The 19,785-nt window shown below is 46.2% G+C and overlaps 3 protein-coding genes across 9 annotated transcripts in view; 1 reads left to right on the plus strand and 2 right to left on the minus strand.

Annotated features, from left to right (window-relative positions):
• TRAF3IP3 (TRAF3 interacting protein 3) overlaps positions 1-2,252 on the plus strand; it is a 35,381-nt gene extending 33,129 nt beyond the window's left edge. For all 5 annotated transcript variants that reach the window (XM_075615245.1, XM_075615241.1, XM_075615248.1 and 2 more), the window contains 3 exons: positions 113-264; positions 1,672-1,785; positions 1,989-2,252. In XM_075615245.1, the coding sequence (XP_075471360.1) occupies positions 113-264; positions 1,672-1,785; positions 1,989-2,081 (359 nt within the window). In that variant the 3' untranslated portion in view covers positions 2,082-2,252. The remainder of the gene's footprint in view (positions 1-112; positions 265-1,671; positions 1,786-1,988) is intronic.
• Positions 2,253-5,444: 3,192 nt separating this feature from the next.
• On the minus strand, positions 5,445-7,735 carry C9H1orf74 (chromosome 9 C1orf74 homolog). The gene is made up of 2 exons (XM_075615249.1): positions 7,433-7,735; positions 5,445-6,367 (listed from the first exon to the last, which is right to left on the minus strand). The coding sequence occupies exon 2, from the start codon at positions 6,294-6,296 to the stop codon at positions 5,499-5,501; it is 798 nt and encodes a 265-aa protein (XP_075471364.1). The 5' UTR covers positions 6,297-6,367; positions 7,433-7,735; the 3' UTR covers positions 5,445-5,498.
• A 2,481-nt stretch (positions 7,736-10,216) lies between these two features.
• Positions 10,217-19,785, minus strand: part of IRF6 (interferon regulatory factor 6) — a 52,925-nt gene continuing 43,356 nt past the window's right edge. For all 3 annotated transcript variants that reach the window (XM_075615251.1, XM_075615250.1, XM_075615252.1), the window contains exons 4-8: positions 19,187-19,297; positions 17,030-17,176; positions 15,051-15,443; positions 13,024-13,142; positions 10,217-11,622 (exon numbers count right to left, since the gene is read on the minus strand). In XM_075615251.1, coding sequence (XP_075471366.1) covers positions 11,392-11,622; positions 13,024-13,142; positions 15,051-15,443; positions 17,030-17,176; positions 19,187-19,297 — 1,001 coding nt within the window. In that variant the 3' untranslated portion in view covers positions 10,217-11,391. The remainder of the gene's footprint in view (positions 11,623-13,023; positions 13,143-15,050; positions 15,444-17,029; positions 17,177-19,186; positions 19,298-19,785) is intronic.

A 19,785-nucleotide genomic window follows, 5' to 3' on the forward strand; every position in this document is an offset into this window, starting at 1 on the left:
AGGGTAAAAAAAAGTGAACCCTTCTTCAGTTACACCTTTTATTATTTGTGCATATTGGGCCTTGGTGCCATTTCTGGCTGCACAGGTAGTTCAATCCTGGTTGCTTTTACAGATGAGCTTTTAGCCTTGAAGCAGAGAAGCCCCCCCAGCCTTGTACCGGACCCCGAGACTTTACTATCGGACCACATGGGAGATGACGATGCAAAGCTGCAGAGTGACCGATTACAGCTGGTCGTGGGAAAATTATCAGCGAGAGAGAAAGAGGTTCATGTATTTATCATACTAAACTGAATCCTTCACTACCAAGAGGGGCCTGTGACACATGGCACAGCTGTTATATTCCACCTATCCCTCCTTTTCGCGTGTGTGTGTGTGTATAGATAGATAGGTGCAGGGACATGTGCGGGACCTGGGCTCTTCTCTGGCGTTATATCCCCCTGCATAGTCCAGTCTTCATGGCTCCACGAAGTCCAATGGCGTCGCATTGCCATGACAACGTGGCATTGCGCGGCCGTGATGTCCTGTTGTCATGGCAATGCGACGCCGTGGAGCCATGATGACGGGTCCATACAGGACGAGATGCCGCCAGAGTAGGCAAGTTACAGGGCACGGCGCTCCCCCTGGCAATCCGTTTCAGTGTCGTGGGGGGAGAGCGTGAAGCCTGTGTAACCGCTTGGCTTAGTACAGTGGCACCGCGATCACGCCAGCCATGTGTGTGTGTATATATTATAATATATCATATATATGTGTGTGTGTGTGTGTTAATCAGGGCACTATCACACAGAAACACCCATTGAAGCCAAAGGGAGTTTGTGTGTGATTGTGCCCCGATACGCATTTGAAAGAGTAACCACCCACAGGCTGCGATTCATGAAGTCAATGACAGTTAGCGCTGGATCACACACCCATACAGGTACATATACACACACTTATTTTTATAAATAAGGGTCAAAAAAGTAGGTACACCAAGTGGTACAATAAATGTGTGTTTACTAGCTCCTGAAAAAGACTATTGGGAAGCCGAAACGTTGCGCTGGTAAAGACATTTGGTGTGCCTGCTTTTTTGACCCTTCTATATAGTACCCGCTCCAACCTTTGGGATTATTACTGTTGGGCCCTGACTCCTTTACTATATTATGTATGTATATCTTTATTTATATCGCGCTTCACAGCAGCAATTAACGTTACATAATAATATAAATAACAAATAATACAAATAACACATAACGGGAATAAGCGCTTCAGACATAAAAGTGACATTTAGGAAAAGGAGTCCTTGATAGAAATAGTAAACACGTAAACAAAATAAGTTATGGTGACGCCATACAAATGAACACACACTATATTATATATATATATATATATATATATATATATATATATATATATATATATATATATATATATATATATATATATATGTGTGTGTTCATTTGTATGTCATCACCATAACTTATTTTGTTTACGTGTATAATATATATATTAATATAGTGTGTGTCTGTGTGTGTATATATATATATATGTGTGTGTGTGTATATATATATATATATATATATATATATATATATATATATATATATATATATATATATATATACACACACACACATATATATATATATACACACACAGACACACACTATATTAATGCTCATTGTCAATGTCTCTCAGTGTGAAGAGCTGCAGTCTGAGGTGGAAATGCTGAGCGAAGAATACCTTTCATGCCAGAGAAAACTGCGGCAGTGCAGAGAGGAGCTGAAGGGAAATCACAGACCCAAGCCAAGGGTAACGCCTCGGGTCTGCTAAGGGTTAAACATAAATCCCCACAAGACAAACATCCGCCCCTTCGCTGACTGAGGGGCCGTTCCTTTTGCAATGCGTCGCTGGCCGCTGGCAGCGCAGGGGTTAAACTTATTGCAGCTGTTATCACGCACTGTTGCAAATCCAGTGTAATACTCACTATCGATGTCGTTTCCATCTCTTCGCAGAGCCGCTGCTGTTGCTGGGCGCCTCTATTCGTGCTGATATTCGCCGTAGTCACGTTTTTTGTCTTAGTCAACCTGGAATATTCCCTTCGCTGAAACCATCAACCACCTCGACGTTTGTGCACTGACTGATTTAACCATTGCAGCAAGAATGTTTCCAGCTCACCGTTTGCTGATGAGTCAAGTTTTTTATCATCAAAGCGTCATTTAAATTGATCTTTTTTTTTTTTTTTTTTTACTTTTTAAAAAAATAAACATGTTTCCTTATTCCATGGTTCTGCTTTCTGGGGTATAAATTAGAATTGCCAGCAGAAAAGGGAGTCATTTAGTAATTTAGGCGTACAGTCTCCTTACTTGTATTAAAGCAGCAATCCATGTTTTTTGGGGGAGGGGGTTTACCTTGGATTGAAGCAGGTGGTCTCCGCAGCTGAACCCCATTCATTTCAGCTCTGGGGACCCCTCCTTCTGGAAATACTTATCTCCATAGGGGGTGCCGGTAACCGCTCTGCTACCAGGGTTCATGTAACGGTGAAGTTTCAAAGCTCCCGCACCCTGCGAGCCAATAGGAAGCCGTGATGTCATCAGGTTTGGCTTCCTATAGGCCTTTAAACATTCAATCCCTGGTAGTCGAGCAGAGAGGATCCTACTACGTTGGTACCTTCAGGTGTCCCCGGGGAGTGGGGGGTGGGGTTCACTCCAGGGAACCGTGCTATTTTCTACTCGCTCGTTCCCGAGATACCGGTAAAGATACGGATATCACGTCTCCATTTTTAAATCCCCATGTAGCTTCCTATTGGCCTGTGTCTCGGATTTATACCGCCATTTTCCCCTTGATGGGACTGAACACCAGTATCTTTAGGGGGAGATATCTCTGGAGATGGGCAAAACTGTCAAAATCCGTTCCGCTGTGTAAAATCCTTAAATATATATATACATATATATATATGCTTTAATATTTGTATTTATGGACAGTCGGCGTGGATGTAGTAGTCAGATAAACAAAAGTACAGGTTTACATATAAGCATGTGTGGGTCTGTGTACTGTGCATCTCTTGTGTATTATTGTATGTATGCGTGTCTAAGCTAAGAGTGCCTGTCAGTGTATTAATGTGTGTACAGTGTCTGCATGTTTCTCAGTGTGCCAGTGTCCGCATCAGTCTGCTCATCACTGCCTGTCAGTGCATCTGTGTGTGCATCAGTGTGCCTGTCTGTGTATCACTGCCTGTGTGCACATCAGTGTGCCTGTCTGTGTATCACTGCCTGTGTGCATGTCTGTGTGCCTGTCTGTGTATCACTGCCTGTGTGCACATCAGTGTGCCTGTCTGTGTATCACTGCCTGTGTGCACATCAGTGTGCCTGTCTGTGTATCACTGCCTGTGTGCATGTCTGTGTATCACTGCCTGTGTGCTCATCAGTGTGCCTGTCTGTGTATCACTGCCTGTGTGCACATCAGTGTGCCTGTCTGTGTATCACTGCCTGTGTGCACATCAGTGTGCCTGTCTGTGTATCACTGCCTGTGTGCACATCAGTGTGCCTGTCTGTGTATCACTGCCTGTGTGCACATCAGTGTGCCTGTCTGTGTATCACTGCCTGTGTGCACATCAGTGTGCCTGTCTGTGTATCACTGCCTGTGTGCCTGTCTGTGTATCACTGCCTGTGTGCGCATCAGTGTGCCTGTCTGTGTATCACTGCCTGTGTGCCTGTCTGTGTATCACTGCCTGTGTGCGCATCAGTGTGCCTGTCTGTGTATCACTGCCTGTGTGCACATCAGTGTGCCTGTCTGTGTATCACTGCCTGTGTGCGCATTAGTGTGCCTGTCTGTGTATCACTGCCTGTGTGCACATCAGTGTGCCTGTCTGTGTATCACTGCCTGTGTGCCTGTCTGTGTATCACTGCCTGTGTGCGCATCAGTGTGCCTGTCTGTGTATCACTGCCTGTGTGCACATCAGTGTGCCTGTCTGTGTATCACTGCCTGTGTGCCTGTCTGTGTATCACTGCCTGTGTGCACATCAGTGTGCCTGTCTGTGTATCACTGCCTGTGTGCACATCAGTGTGCCTGTCTGTGTATCACTGCCTGTGTGCCTGTCTGTGTATCACTGCCTGTGTGCACATCAGTGTGCCTGTCTGTGTATCACTGCCTGTGTGCACATCAGTGTGCCTGTCTGTGTATCACTGCCTGTGTGCCTGTCTGTGTATCACTGCCTGTGTGCACATCAGTGAATTTGTGCAGGGGTTATTGAGCATCAGCTGCTGACATCAAGGATCAGTAGCTATAAATGCCAGAGGGAACCATTAACCTCTTTGCTTTACCACTTTGGGTGCCCGATGGCATAGCTACCACGTCATGAGGTCTACGTAGCTACGTCTCAAGTTCATTTTCCAGGGGAGATTGCATGCTGTAAACACGATGTGGCCGAAATCTGTGATGCCCCAATAGCGACGTGCCCGGGGGCTGTGGCTCCTCCGGCACTGAAAATGTTACCTTGCCTGGCTGCAAAGGGGTTAAAATCTGTGCTTACCAAAAACACGTGCTGGCTGTTACACTGCGAAGAACAGGATACAGGGAAGAGTGCTTTAGGACAGGCGTGCTCAAAAGCCCAACCCCCCTCCCCCCCCAAAAAAACAGGTTGTTTTCACGATATCCCTGCTTCAGCACAGATGGTTCAATCAGAGGCCATCTTCGTCTGAGCCACCTGTGCTGAAGCTGGGATATCCTAAAAACCTGACCTGTTGGAGGGCTTGAGGACTGGAGTTGGGCACCCCTGGTATAGGCCAGTGGGGCTCAACTGCTGCTTTAAGTAATGTGAATACTTTAGAAGTGGATTGATACACGGAGACGCGGATTTCTTGGAGGAGTTACTTTACACATTAGAATACTCTGTGCAATATGTCTGGACTCAATTCGCTTGCCGTTAAGTTCTTCAGTCCACTCTTATAATCCAGGCGACGTTGCGTCAAAACAAATGTATAATGTAGTAGGAGTGACGCGATCACTGGAAGTCACATCAATTTGATTTTTTTCCGTGACTGCAGCGTGACGTCAGCGTCGCCGGGACTACAAGCGCAGCCTTACTCATAAGAAACTTGCAGCACTGTTTTGTTTTTAAGACAAGTCAGGTTAAGGATATCCCAGCTTCAGCACAGGTAGCTCGGTCGAAGATCGAGGCCTTGAGGTCTGGAGCTGAGCCTCATTGTCCTAGGAGGTCACTGCCCGTGAAGTGGGTGTACCCAGCACGAATCGCAGGGTCACCTCCTTTTGACTTTGAGCATGTCAATGAATCACCTTGTACCTCAGGCACCAACATTAGATTGTAAGCTCTTCAGGGCCGGAACTCAGTGAGCAGAAAATGTTCAAGGATCAGTCCCATGTCAGAGTATAGTAAATTATAACTGTATATAGGGGACTGTACCTTTCATATAAAAGCCAGGCAACACTTAAAGAGAAAAAAAAAGCAAATATTTGAGAACACATTTATTGGTTAATGTTTAACTCTGATAACATAGAATGTAGCTTCACAGCGCAACAGCTGTTAGTGTTACAGTATTGGTGATAATCTGAAGGTCAGTAAAGTTACTTTGTCCATTAAATATCTGCTTTAGTCTTTCAATCCAATCCTCCACATGCACCTGCATGGAGGGGTACACAGACTCTGGAACAGTGAAGGAGTAAAGTTGCACTCTGTGCAGGTTTATCCTGGAACAAGAGGCTTGGACAGAGAAGTGTCGCAGCGGGATCAGAGACAAGCAGTTCTCAAACCCTCTTGTGGTGTCGAACCAGTAAGCAGCAGGGAAACCCAGAAGAAAACCAAACACGGTGCAGAGGTTCCACACAGGAGAATGGATGTCGCCTACAGATACCATGGCAGGCTTCTCGCCTTGATAAGGTTGAAGATGATCCAATAACTCCAGCAGCGGAGAGCGCATCTGGGGCACCTGAATTTGGCTGCACATGACAGGGTGCTCGAGGGAGGCAGAAACATCTATTAGATGTAAATCCTCACTGCCCAGTAGTGTGTCCAAACAGGAGATGGCCCTTGGTACATTGATGATGAGGATATTCCCAGCGATATTTAGCACAAGCAGATGCCCCTGGATCAAACCCATGTGCTGAAGTTCCTTGAGGTAGCTCTGGATTTGTTCCACACCTGCTGCGCTGTAGTCATATAGAAAACTTGGCTTCAGACCAGAGTCTACGGCCAGAATTTCAGCGGCAAGGTTCAAGGAAGCAGACGCCGAGAGCGACCTCCTCCTTCCCTCTCTGAGGTGACGTGTAGCGGCTGAGCGGAGTTCCCCGTGGAGTGACACTGCCATGGTAGATACACGTTCTTGGAACTTGCAACTCACAGCAAAAGGTGCAGTCAAAGGCACATTCCGGAATTACGCTGTAGCAACAACACCTCGCTGTGTTAAATTCTCCCAGGTGCAACCCAACCACACTTTTCACACACGTCTATAAAAGGGAACCAGTAGCAGACACTGAAAGGGTTAAATTAGCCACCTCAACCAGATTAAAGGAACTGGTTCAGATAAAGCCATTTTCCACAGTGGGACGGAAAATGTAAAAAACGTTCACGGGCCGGAGGCGAGCCATTTAATATAGCGAATGGATCAGCTAGGGTTAATGAAACTTTCATCCCGCTGTAGGAGATAATCACGTGAGTGGCAAGTACAGTGATCCCAACGATGAACTCACTAATGCACTGACTCATGGACACAGCATTAAAAAAAAAAAAAAAAAAAAAAAACAGGCCCGTCTAATCTATATACCCAAAGCAGGACTCTTCAACTCGTAGGGGTCCATCTGGGGACCAGATCTGAATGGTTTTTTTTGGAAGGGCCGTATTATAACGTAATTTCGGATACATTAAAAGACAATAAAAATTATACAAGTATTTGTAAGCCTTTATAAATTACCTTAGACGTGAATTTTAGTGTGAATGTGGCACTTGGCTGACTAAGCAACTAAAATTAAAATTAGCAGACACTACAAAGCTCTTTGTAGAAAAGATTTGGCACCCAGTTGAAGAGCCCCAATTTTAGATAATCACTCACTGGAAGGCTGTATAACTAATATGTCCGAGTCTCGTTCATTAAATCTGACCCTCTTGCACTGGGGTAAAAAAACAACAACATTTTCACCCATCAGGGATGAGTCCCACTCGTTGGAGACATTAGCGAGTATAAGTCTCACTCACTGGAAGGCAGTCTTAGTTATACTAGCATCTCACTCATTGGAAGGTAGTCTAATATTTGCAATAACTCCCTCTCACTGTAAGGCAGCCTTACTTATATTATTTGCAGTGAGACTCACTCTTGTTTGGCATCACTGGTCAAACAGATTAAAATATCCTTATTTCTGCTCTAGGCCCCACCACCCACCCATCGCCTTTCATATCTTTCCTGCGCCCCCTCATTTACACAAGCAGCCATATCAAGCGCTCCCTCACCCTGTGCACACTGAGGCAGGCGTCCTAAAAAGACACTGCAACCACATGCTGCAGCTTCCTCTTCCTGCTTCCTGGTCACATGACCGCACAGCGTTTATACAGCCACGCCCACCGTTAAAGGGACAGTGTGACCTGTACAGATTATTAACCTCTTCAGTGCCAGGGGTGGGAAAAATATGTATTTATTAAGCATTTTACCAGGGAATATACATAGAGATGAATTCCATGCTCACAAAGTTGCTGGGATTGTGATACACTGACTAGGTTCAGCTGACTAGGTTCAGCGTTGGTCTCTTTCAACAACATCCATATTACAACTAAATTTATTTTTATTTATTACCCCAGTTTGAATGAAAAATGAATGAATGTGTCGGTGAGCACTTTTTGTCTTTTAAAAACTCTGAAAAGTTTAAAAAAAAAAAAAAAGAAACGTTACAATAGATTACATGATTAGTTGAGTGCGCAAACTGGGGGGCGCTACAGTTACAGAGGTTCCACACACTTCACCAAGGCCCATGTAACCATGGACATACCTCCTGAAGAAGCGTCATATGACGCAAAACGCGTGGGAGGTGACTTCATCACGCAGCGGAGAGCAGACGTGAGGACGAGTGCTCAGCCAGCTGCGGTCATTCCCTTACCTTGCAGGGGGTGTGGTCTCAATCCAAACAAAGTAAGCTGTGCTAACATCCAGCATTATCCCAGGACTGTTTTTTTTTCATCATTAGATCCGTGGGTTTTGGATATAGGGAACCCCCCACTAGTGCTTTGTTATTGTGTATTTTTGGGTCCATGTGGATCCTAATTTTTATTATGTGATTTTTTATTTAGTCAATTATAAAGGTTTTTATGACATTTTTGACTGACTGTGTGTTATCCCTTTTTTGCGCTTTCTTTTCACATACTGGTTTTCGGGATAGCCCAGCTTCAGCACAGGTGGCTCAATCACTGATTGAGCCACCTGTGCTGAAACAGGGATATCCTGAAAACCTGACCTGTTGGGGAGGTCTTGAGAACTGGAGTTACTGGAGAACCCCTGTGATAGCGCATTGCCTTGAATAGGGCTGCCCACGCCTTAGTACCGGATGGATGCTATCATGGGCGTCCGCAGGAGGGGACAAGGGGTGGCGCTTGCCCCCCCCTGGATCACTCGCAGCCCCGAGATCCCGCAGGGCAAGCAGGGTGTCCGGCCTGCTGCCTGTGGGCCTGCTCCCCCTCCCAACGTGGGATGGAGGGTGGGGACCTAACCCAGCCAACCCAGCATCCACTGCGCGTGTGCGCCAACCCAGGTTCCCCCGCATGTGCCTCCTGTCCCAGGCAGCAGCTGCAGGGGATGCTGGAGCCGCCTGCCAGTCTAACGTGTCCCCCCCCAGCCCACCTCCGCGCGCCAACCCAGCAGCTGCTGCGGGAGATGCTGCAGCCGCCCGCAAATCTCGCCCCCCCCTAGCCACCCACCTCCATGCGCCAACCCAGCAGCAGCCGCGGGGGATGCTGCAGCCACCCGCTAATCTCACGCCCCCCCTCCCTCCCAGCACTCGGGAATGAGGTGGCTCTCATTGGTAGCACTACCAATGAGTTAAAATTATGCCCCCCCCAAAAAAATAATTCTGCGGACGCCCATGGATGCTATCCAACTTTATATATTCCAATGTTTCTTAACTAGGGTGCTGGTATACCCTGGTGTGCAGTGACCCTCTGCCAAGAGTGGCGCGATCCCGGGCGTAAAACTCAGCTGGCTGCACAGTGTAGTAGGGTAACCAGGTGTCCAGTATTGAACTACTGTCCTGTATTTGGACACACCGTCCAGTAAAAAAAATTGAGGACATGCATGTGTCCGGTATTACCTCTCTGGACATAGTGACCTCACCGGCTTGGGGGGCCACGGGATTTCCCCGAGCAGGGAGAGACCAAGGCTGTTGCTAGGGGGGTGGGCAGCTTCCTCCATCCTGATTGGTTGCATTACCCAGCAGCAACCTTTCAGGAGGTGGTGTCAGGAGCCTGGGGGTGGGGCCAAGGAGAGGAGGAAACAGCATGGAGTGAAGAGAGGCGAGTGTGTGTGTCTGTCGAGTACATCTCACCTTTCACCAGCGGACACACGAGCATGATGTGCGAAGGTGAATGTGAAGTGTGTAAGAAGGAGGGCGAGTGTGTGCTTGTGAAAAAGAGGGCAAGTGTGTAAGTAAGGAGGGGGCGAGTGAGGTGAAGAGCAGCTGCTTCCTGAGATTTAAGAAATCCATGAGGGAAAACCCTGCAATAAAAGGTCGAGAACCAATGCTATAGAATAAGGCCGTGTGTGGGGCCCGCAGCATAACTATACTATACACCTACAACTTCTACCCAACATCTTTCTATAGCATAGATTTCCAAACACATTACAAAGTAACATTTAATAAGCTTTTAAATTTAAAACAAATCTAGCAAAACGACTTACGGTTTCTTAAAAAAAAAAAAAGATTTAAAAATAACAGGGAGTAGTAGCGGCTCAGTGAGTGTGAAGCAGCGGAGCCTGGATCAAATTCCGGTGTCAGCTCCATGTGACCTTGGGCAAGTCACTTTATCTCCCTGTGCCTCAGGCACCAAAACATAGATTGTAAAATCATCTGGGCAAAGACTGTCCGTAAAATTCCTATGTGCCGTGTATCGCTCGCTATATTGTAACTGAAGCGCTTTGGGTCCCATTGGGAGAAAAGCACTGTGTGAAATTGAACATTGTAGCGCTAAACATGCCGGATGCAGATAGCCAGAAATATATAGTCATTTGATACAAATAAAATCTCTACAACATTTAAATCATTTGGAGAATTGACTTTTCCAATTATTTTTTTTTATACAAAAACAAAATGAATGGGACATCATTTATATTCTTATTAACATAAGAGCGCAACGGGGTGGCGCGGTAATAAAAAGAAAGGCATTTTTATAGACACAATGTGTTGAAAACAGACAACATTTGATACAGATGCGGGATGAAAGCAGAGCTTTTGCTGTCTGACAGCAGTGGACATGAAATACTACAAAGCAATTCTTTTATTAGAGCAATTCTCTATTTGATTGGAGAATTTAAAAAAAAGATGTTGATGCATTGATAAAAATTATAAATAACTAGCAACTAATTCAGAGGGCGCTAAAATTATCCAGGAAACTGGATTTTTGCTGTGCATGCTGGGTATAAAAAAAAAACGGCTCCCATGAAGCACTTGGTGATAAACTGCGGACGTTTCTGTAATGGAGGCAGCGCAGACTCTTACCAGGGAGTAGTGCAGGGCTGGCCACTCCAGTCCTCAAGGGCCACCAAGTTATCAGATTTTAAGGATATCCCTGCTTCAGCACAGGTGGCTCATTCAGTGACTCAGTCTTCCGCTGAGCCACTTATTGAGCAACCTAGGGCTGAATCAAGGATACCCTTAAAACCTGACCTGTTTGTGGCCCTTGAGGACTGGAGTTGTCCCCCCTTGGTCTTTAACACTTAAAACAAAAAAAAAAGTGCTGCTCACTGCAGCATCAAATAAAGAAGCGTTTTTTTTAACCAAGTGGTCAGATCATTAGCCAGGTAGATTTATACCACTGTGTATTTCAAGGGGGGAAAGGGGTATGGGAGGGAGAATGGCTGCTCAAGATGCAGAATTGAATACATCCCCTTACAATGCACGCATCGCCCCATAATTCCTCCTACTGACACTACCCAAATCTTGTACAGAGCAGAAAGATCCTTACAGCTGCACTCTGCATGCATCGATTTCATGACTTTGCCATTACTTTTAGGGCTTGAAACACATACCCTATTGTGTTCCCCAGGTGCAAAACACACCGAGATCTTCTAAACCCCAAACGCACGTCGTATCTTTGCCCCAGCGCTCATCTTCTGCTTGGAAATGTGGCTTTCGCTGCTATGAATCCTAGATAGTCATTAGCCAAAAATGGAGTTAAAGTTCTGACGATAGAGCCTGGGTGTCTCCTGCTCACTGGGCTGGCAGTGCCGGGGTGCTGTGCATGTTTTGTGGATGTAGGACAGGCCAGGTGTCCTGCCCTTGGTGGTTCTGCAGGAGGCGGTAGAGCTGCTTTAGATGAGCCACAATGTTGTCTTTGATATCGGGGATGGAAATCTGCAGGCGTACGCTACCGCTGTCAAAGGAGCGTGTGAAGTCCCCGGTAAACATCTCGTGGATCATACGGGCAACCACTGGAATTATCTGTGAGCCAGGGGAAAATAAATAAAAAAATAGTAATAATAATAAATATTTTTTTAAAAAACACAACACAACAACATAGGGTATAGTACCTAAAAAACAACAAAAGCGCGAATCACATCAATAAAATATAGAAATACTTCACCCAAACCAAGTTTGCATTAGAAGACTCAACATTGCCGTATTCATGATCACATAAGTTGTATTCAAACATCCATAAATAACCAGTGTTTCAGCCCAATGAGAGACACCTTCCACCTTCCACCACCACTCTGAGGAAGGCCTCACAGAGGGCTGAAACATTGGTTAGTTATGGATGTTTGAATACAACTTATGTGATCACCAATACTGCCCTGCTGAGTTGTCTTATGATGTTTGTATCAGTATTTCTTGAAAACAAAAATCTCTGTAGTTGTCATGGAACAGGAATACCCGTCTGCATTTCTGTCTCACCCCCCCCTTGTCCTTGCAGCCCTGCTTGTCAGCATGCTTAGTGGCAGCTGTATGTATTTGGTTCTACATGCAACTCCAATGCTTGTGTGATAATACAGAGCCATTTCCCCCTTCCCAGCAGTCTGCTGCATTAAGATGCTACATTTTGCTACATGTTGCAGCTTCTCCAGGCACTCCTGTGAGTTGCCATGGCAGCCCCAGCCTTTCTCCCAAATGGGTTAGTCTGCTGTCTCCCCCTCTGTTCTGCCCACAGATGGTCTGTCCCCAGACTATCTTACACCCAGCATACACTGCTTCATCCTTTCCACCATTTTCCCTGGATTCGTGAGTACCTCTCTGTAAACCCTGTAATGGTGCTGAAGGAGAATCTTTTCACCTCCCTTGATCACTGAGCACACACAGAGACACCCACACCTCTACACAAGAGACTGTACCTTATCCTGTTTTCCCTCAATAAAACCAAGAAAAGAAACAGATCTTGTCGTGCTTAGGAAAGAGGGCGAGTTGGCACTATCTGAGCTAAGACATAACCACGTGATCCTCTAGCTTCCAGAATAGTAGTATTTTCCAATGTAGTGAGTGATCAGCTGCTTTTAGGTCAGGGGCACGTGGCAAGATCGTGGTCACTTTGCCCTGGAGTCGGCGTAACCTATATGGCTGTTTCTTTTAAAGAGAACACCCTGGCCCAGATTCACAAAAAGGGTGCCAAGCATTAGCACACCTCAGCTCCCATTGGTATGAATTGAAAGTAAAAGCGTGCTAAATCTTAGCACCCTTTTGTGATCTGGTCCCTGGTGTGCCATATTAGACGTATAATCTCCAAGACAATAATGGTATCAATGCGCAATTATATTTAGCTTTTGGTTATTGGGAAAGGACCATAGTGGGTGGCAGCTCCCCCGCTCCCAGTCCTTCAGTGTCCCACAGCCCAAGTGAACACCCATCTGGCACCTGGACAACGATGAGCTTTCTATCTCTGGGTTTGCCGTCGGGCCACTCCTCTCCGAAGCAAAGGTAGATCTCGAAGGCCGGCTGTTTGCTGATCTGCCCCCTCTGGTGTGAAATAAGCTCTGGAAATAAGGTAGAGAATCAATAGTGATCGGAACAGAGAGAACAGTGCAACTAATTGCCAGACCTTCTAGGAGCAAGAAGTTAACCCAGTCTTTAATGCAATATGAAAAGCAAACCATGGCGTCTGCTACATTACCAACGTTAAAATCAGAGGTCAGGACAACGGCAACGTTTCAGTAGATTGGGCGTTACATGAAGGAGAACTGCAAAGCAGGGACGCAGACAGTTTTCCCGGGGCCCAGGACTACAGTTTCCACTGCCCGCCCCCTACCCCCAATCTGTCGGCAGCCTTGTGAGACCCCCATCCTATCTCTCACACCTCTATGCCCCCACCTCTCCCCACACTCTCACCTCTATCTCCCCTATATCTACCAACACACACCAAATTACCCCCCTCCCCCACACGCACACCAAATTACCCCCTCTCTCCACACACACACACACACAGCCTCCCTTCTCCCTCACACACACACAATAACCCCCTCCCCACACACAAAAACGTTAAAGAAAATTAGAGTATAAGGGAGTCAGAGATGTCTATTGGCTAAACATTTTTTTATTTTGCATGTGAAATCTGTGATTATTTTTTTATCAGTGAGACATAATTGATGTCTGTGGGAGCATTTATGTCAGAAACCAGAGAGATACCTAAAATCAGTGACAGGTCTGGGGATTGCTGCTTTAAGTCCCCTTCTAAGGCTGCGCTTATAGTACTGGCTACGGCGCTGTAGCAAGTACTTGAAGTCCGTCGTGGGCGCAACCACGACGGCGCTATGCAGCGACCAAAATCGCTGTAGTCAAACAATTTTGACTTTGGCCAGCGACGGCAGCGTCACGTGAGAGGTTCAGCCAATGAGGGCTAACTGCTCGCGCGACTTCACGCTCCCTGTCGCCCTTCCGAGGTCTCCTGCACCTAGTGCAACAATCGCTATGGCGACGTTATGCGGTTGCGTCGCTGTTGCAGAGGCCACTACTATAAGCGCAGATTACATTTTAAAACTTCCCTGACAAAGAGGAGGAGGCGGCTCCACAGCATATCGAATAGGGACCATTGTCTAATAAAGAACGATGAAGGCAATATCAAAATTAAAATGACTAGTTGTCACAAGAAATTCCAATAGCAGCATTACTAGGGTTTCCCACGTAGCCAGCACTGGTTTTATATGGGGGGGAGGTGGGGGGAGAGAGAATGTGAAGATGCTCGAGCTTTCCTGTGCGGTCTTCCATGGTCAAATAAGGGGCTTCAGCAAGTCAGCTTTCTCTCCCATCCAGACCATAATTATTACACCTCTCTCCTTACCTGGAGGCCTCCGTTACCGCGCCCATCTGCCCACCCAACTTCTGGCACGGGGGGTGGCCTACACAGGATGCCAGCCACAGCAGGGGAGAGAGGCTTGCTACATGGGGGGAGAGCTGGCGCCCGCAGACTGACGCGGATGTTGGTCCGGCCGCCGGGCCTGGTTGCAACGGGGGCACGACAGCTGGCCCAGACACAGGTCTGGCCAAACTACCAGCGCCGGCCAGGCCCGGGACAATTATCCCGGCTCTTTCCACCCTGTCGGCGGCCCTGCTGCAAAGTTGTAGTTGTAAAATTGGCCATAGAAGAGTGTGGATTTATTATAGGTTGTGATATCCTTTAATAGACTAACACGAGAGTTCTTCATAGGGATTTTTCAAACCTCCCAGATCTCTTCTTCACATGTACAGAGCTTTGGAAACCTCGCACTTTTTGTTCAAGTATAAAGACAGTCATAGTACACATGAATTAGAGATGTGAGACCTGTGCAGTTTGGAAAGCTCTGCACACTATAATTTCATTAATTAGGAACTCTCACATTGGCTCCCACAAAAGGTATCGCACCCTACAAACCAAAACAACATTTTAATGACAGAAGAAAAACACTCACCACTCAGGAAGGATTCTAGACAGAAGAGCTTGACTCTCTTCTGCCTCTCAATCAGGTTTGGGATTTCAGAAGAGGGGGCGCAGGGCCCGGACCAGTAGACCTTACACTGGCACAGTCTCACAGCGTAAATGGAGTGTCCGCTGACCTCTAAGATCAGTCCCCTGTCCATGACATCCAGGAGGCGCCCGGTGAACAGCTTCTGCTTCTCGTTGCTGAGCGGCTCTGTGCCGGGGAATCGAACCTGCTCCAGGCTGATGGGACCAAACAACTCCTCCTGGTTGGGCATCGGGCCCAGATCCCCGTAGAAAAGCCGGCATCCCTGAGGGTTACTGACCGTCATGGTCTGACACATCTCTTTCCCACGATACTGAAACTGGATCTCTAAATCGGTCACTGCAAATAAACACCAAATAGGTGTCAATAAAAACATCATCACCAGCTAAGGTTGCCAGGTGGCTTCTCCAAAAATAATGGACACAATGGCGAAAGGTGCGATGTGTCGCGCTCGAGACACACACCTCTCTCCGCTCCATGCTGTTTCCTCCTCTCCTTGGCTCCAATCCCAGGTGCCTGACACCTCCTCCTGATTGTCTGCATTACTCAGCAGCATGGAGAAGGCTTCCCAGCCACCTAGCAACAGCCCTGCTCTCTCCCTGCTCGTGAAAATCCCACGGACCCCTCAAGCCAGTCAGGTCACTATGTACAGAGAGGTAATACCAGACACATGCATGTCCAGTATTACCTCTCATTTTTTACTGGACACTGTGTCCAAATACAGGACTGTCCGTTTCAATACTGGACACCAGGCAACCCTATCACCAGCTGATCTTCAAAAAACATCTGGGAGCAGCAGCAGACATCGTGGTGGCGGTGGCAGCAACAGAAGTCCGAGTTCAGCCGGCTGGAGCAGCAGGAATACAGCACATAGTTGATGCCAGAGGGAGCCGGGGAACCATGTGACTGGAGCAGAAGTGTTACTATTGGACAGCCGGGGAGGACCCAGCTGTCCAATAGGAACGCTCCTGCTCCAGTCACATGGTTCCCTGGCTCCCACTGGCATCAGCTGTGTGCTGCATTCCGGCTGCCCCTGCCGGCTGAACTGAACACGGACATCTGCCGCCGTCACCACCACCAGGACGTCTGCTGCTGCTCCCATATGACGCCGCGGTCTTCCTCACCTTCTGTCGCCGGCTGCAGGTAAGTGTTGAAGCATTTTCAGCTACTCTGAAATTATCTGGTTCTGACCCGGTGCTGGTCCCAATCCCCTGCCGCTGGGTCTGGGTAAGTTCCGGCTAGCTTAAAAAGCGCCGGGTACCGGGTAATTACCTGGTGCTCCGTTCATCACTAATTGAAAGTGGGCATTAGGTGGTTCTTTTTTCTGTCGAAGACATCTTTTTTAGATGTGTTTTAAAATGACATTTTATTCAGTGGCTTGTACGATGGATCACTATTTGTTTATTTTATTTACACACCTACATTACCACTATTATTTGTATATGTATATACAGTTTCACTTTCTTTTGAAGAAGCTCTTTTGTTGGAGAAGGACTCTTCCCGTTGCCGTTTTCACTGCAGAAATCTTTGTAAAATAGGCTCCAAAGAGATTTTCCACGATGTTTAATCATATTTCAATTATTTACAATCAGACACAGAAAGACTGCTTTTGATTTTACACCCCTTTAACCAGTAACCACTAAAGAGAAGCAGGTTTAAAATGGGATTAAAACTGGATTAAAAAAAAACATTACCGTTACACTACTAGACGAGTCCAGTTTGGGCAAAAACTGGAGTGAAACCAGCCCACAAAATCAAAACCGGATCAAAAGGAAAAATCCCACCAATTTAAATAAGATCCTGTTTCTTTGATAAATGTGGTGCATTTTTGCTCCAGTTTTGCCCCAGCATTGCAACTGGGATACTTCGACACAGAGAGCCTGAAGTATGCGGCAGCTGTTCTGACATCTACAAGCTTCTCTTACTTGGTAAAGAGCTGATCCACATCTCAGGGGAGCTGAAAAACTCAACAAAGCCCGGTGTTGGGGGTACGTCCATATCCAAAGGCTCCGTTTTTGGCCAGGTCTGCTCAGGGGTGCAGCTGCCCACGCTGGGCGGACCCATTGGCGAATCTGATGAATGGGTTGAAAAGAGCTCGTTTAAAAGCAGTCATTGACATTTCAATTATTTACCCGAACCCCCAGACTGACCCAAAGAGGTCACTAGAAAAATCCCCAGTGGGCCTATTGGACTGTGAACACCCCGTAATACAGACAGAGTATGACCTGTTGTGTTACATTGCTGCACAAAAGGGCTAAATGTTCAGTATGAGGCTAGACCATGTCAAAGAACACTGTAGGAGACAAAAATGGAAGTAAATATCCAGAGAAGAACATTTCTCGATCAATTGTCCCTCATTACACGCCAAAAACATGATTTAGGTACTAGTTGAAGACACTGGATACAAAGGAAAGACTCCCCCTTATGTACGTAATCTCAAAGAAATGCAGAAGACAACGAAAGTATTGGAAATTGATCACAGAGCATAGAGCCAGGGCGGGGATAGTATGTGCAAGAACGAAATAGGGACAATGCTTTTCCAAGTGTATATAAACACCAGTGCTTTGGGAGATATTCTGTGTCTAAACCAGAGTGCTTATCCTCATCATACTGATGGCAACACTATACTATTTATCCAAATCGTGTGCTATGCTCAAAACAAAACAAATATCTACTTTGAGAAATGTCTTCATGTCAGACACGCTTTCCTTCAGGAGCCCTGGGATCAGTGAGGCCCTCGTGGTCCTGACTGGCCAAGAATAACAGGACAATCCCAACATTTTGGATAGATTGAGGAGACGGGCTACATACTCCATTTCCCTCTTGCTTGGTTTTCAAGGGGGGCAGAAAACATTAGGGAAAAGCAGTGGGGTGGTTAGGTACAGTTATTGGGGTCTGCTCACAGGAACAAAACGCCTTGGTTCAATCCGAGTTTATGTAGTGATGGCAACAATGCACCATCATGTCACATATGTAGCATAACTTCATTCCTATAAGTTGACAGACAGCCTGGGCCACATTACTTCCATCCGGAAGAAGGGCAGCAGCTTTTAAACTTTTACCTCCAACAATAGTGTCTGTGTGTTACAAAGTCTGTATTAATATCGGGAAACGGGAGTGAAAATCGACGTTTCTCAGCACGTGAGCATGTTGAAATAATCAAGTTTGATGTTTTTGATGCAAGTAACTTATATAAACAAAACAAATCACTTATTTATGGATTTATTTCTGCATTTACATGGTATTTACAGCGTAAGCATCTTGCAATGCATCAAATATTATTGTTTTTGGTCCAGGCATTATCGGGATATAAAAGTGTCCATCATGAAAGTCATTACTGGTAAGCCAATAAATAAGAGAAATGTTACCTAACTATTTTGCTGCCAGCAAAGGGGATTAGTCATTGTATATTCCTCTTGTTGGCAATCTTCCTATCCTTCACAATCAATTATTACTTCTTTCTGCAATGTACCATGAACTTCCCACAATCAGTCATCTGCTAATTAACACTAACAGAGTAAAAATAGAACAGCCAATTACTATAAAACCCAGTGCTGTTTTATCTGTACTAGATGCATAACAGTTTGCCGCTAATATTATGGTCTCATCGTAGTTTATATTCCTTTGATCCCACATCACGTTGCAGGCAGCGATGACACTTGATATAACTAGTGTTTCATAATAAGCTTCTGAACATTATATAAAACTCTTATACTGCAATGGAAATAAATCAATGCAGAGATGATATCAGGATCCTGCTCTTAAGAACAGAGAACTTGGATTATGATTATACAAGTCACATAGGAACAGTCAGCACGGCAAAGGTTAGAACCCCTTCACTACCGTCATTTTGCAGGCCCTTCTGGTAGTGACAGGGTCAACCTAAAGTGACCTGCCACAAGGAGAAGAGACACTGGATGTCTCCCTGGCTCACCCACGTCAAAAATGTTCTCGTCACTAGGCTACTCCTGCAGCAGCACTGCAGTTGAGATGACCCCCTAAATTAGAACACGCTGCATTAGAAGTGATGCAGAGAATGGCTATTGCAATCATTGTTAGTTTGGAACAATAATTATACAGACCATTGATATTTAGACAGGTGAAGGGCTCCTGGATTGGCACGTGATGCTGAGATTGATTTAATTCGTCCTCTTCATATTCGTCATCATCCCAGGGAGCAGACCCCGTGGAACCTGGCCACAGAAAACAATGAGCAATTAGTCGGCACAGGCATCATAGGTACAAAATCGTGGTGCTGTACACGGATGCGCAAGACAACAGGCCCGTTACGCAGGGGAGAAAATATTTCTAGACACGAGTTCAATACAGACGCAAAATAGTTCATAAGAGAGACATGTGACATCTGAAAAGCTTTGTACATATGAAAAAGAAACCTGTGAGGGTTGGAAATCTCTGTACACGTGTCGCTGCTAATCTCCCTATACCACTTGCCCTCTTGACCCCATTGCCTCAAACCTCTTGCTCCTCCTCGAATCCCTACACTCACATATTTCCAACTCCTCCCTCTATTCTGATACCTTTCCCTCCTCCTTCAAAAACATGCAACAGTTATACCCTTACTCAAAAACAGCAAGCTTGATCCTACCTCTCTCTAATTATCGCCCTCTCTCCCTCCTGCCTTTTGCCTCTAAACTCCTTGGACGCCTCGTCTTCTCTCGCT

The sequence above is a fragment of the Ascaphus truei genome, chromosome 9 (assembly GCF_040206685.1).
Source record: "Ascaphus truei isolate aAscTru1 chromosome 9, aAscTru1.hap1, whole genome shotgun sequence".
NCBI lineage: Eukaryota > Metazoa > Chordata > Amphibia > Anura > Ascaphidae > Ascaphus > Ascaphus truei.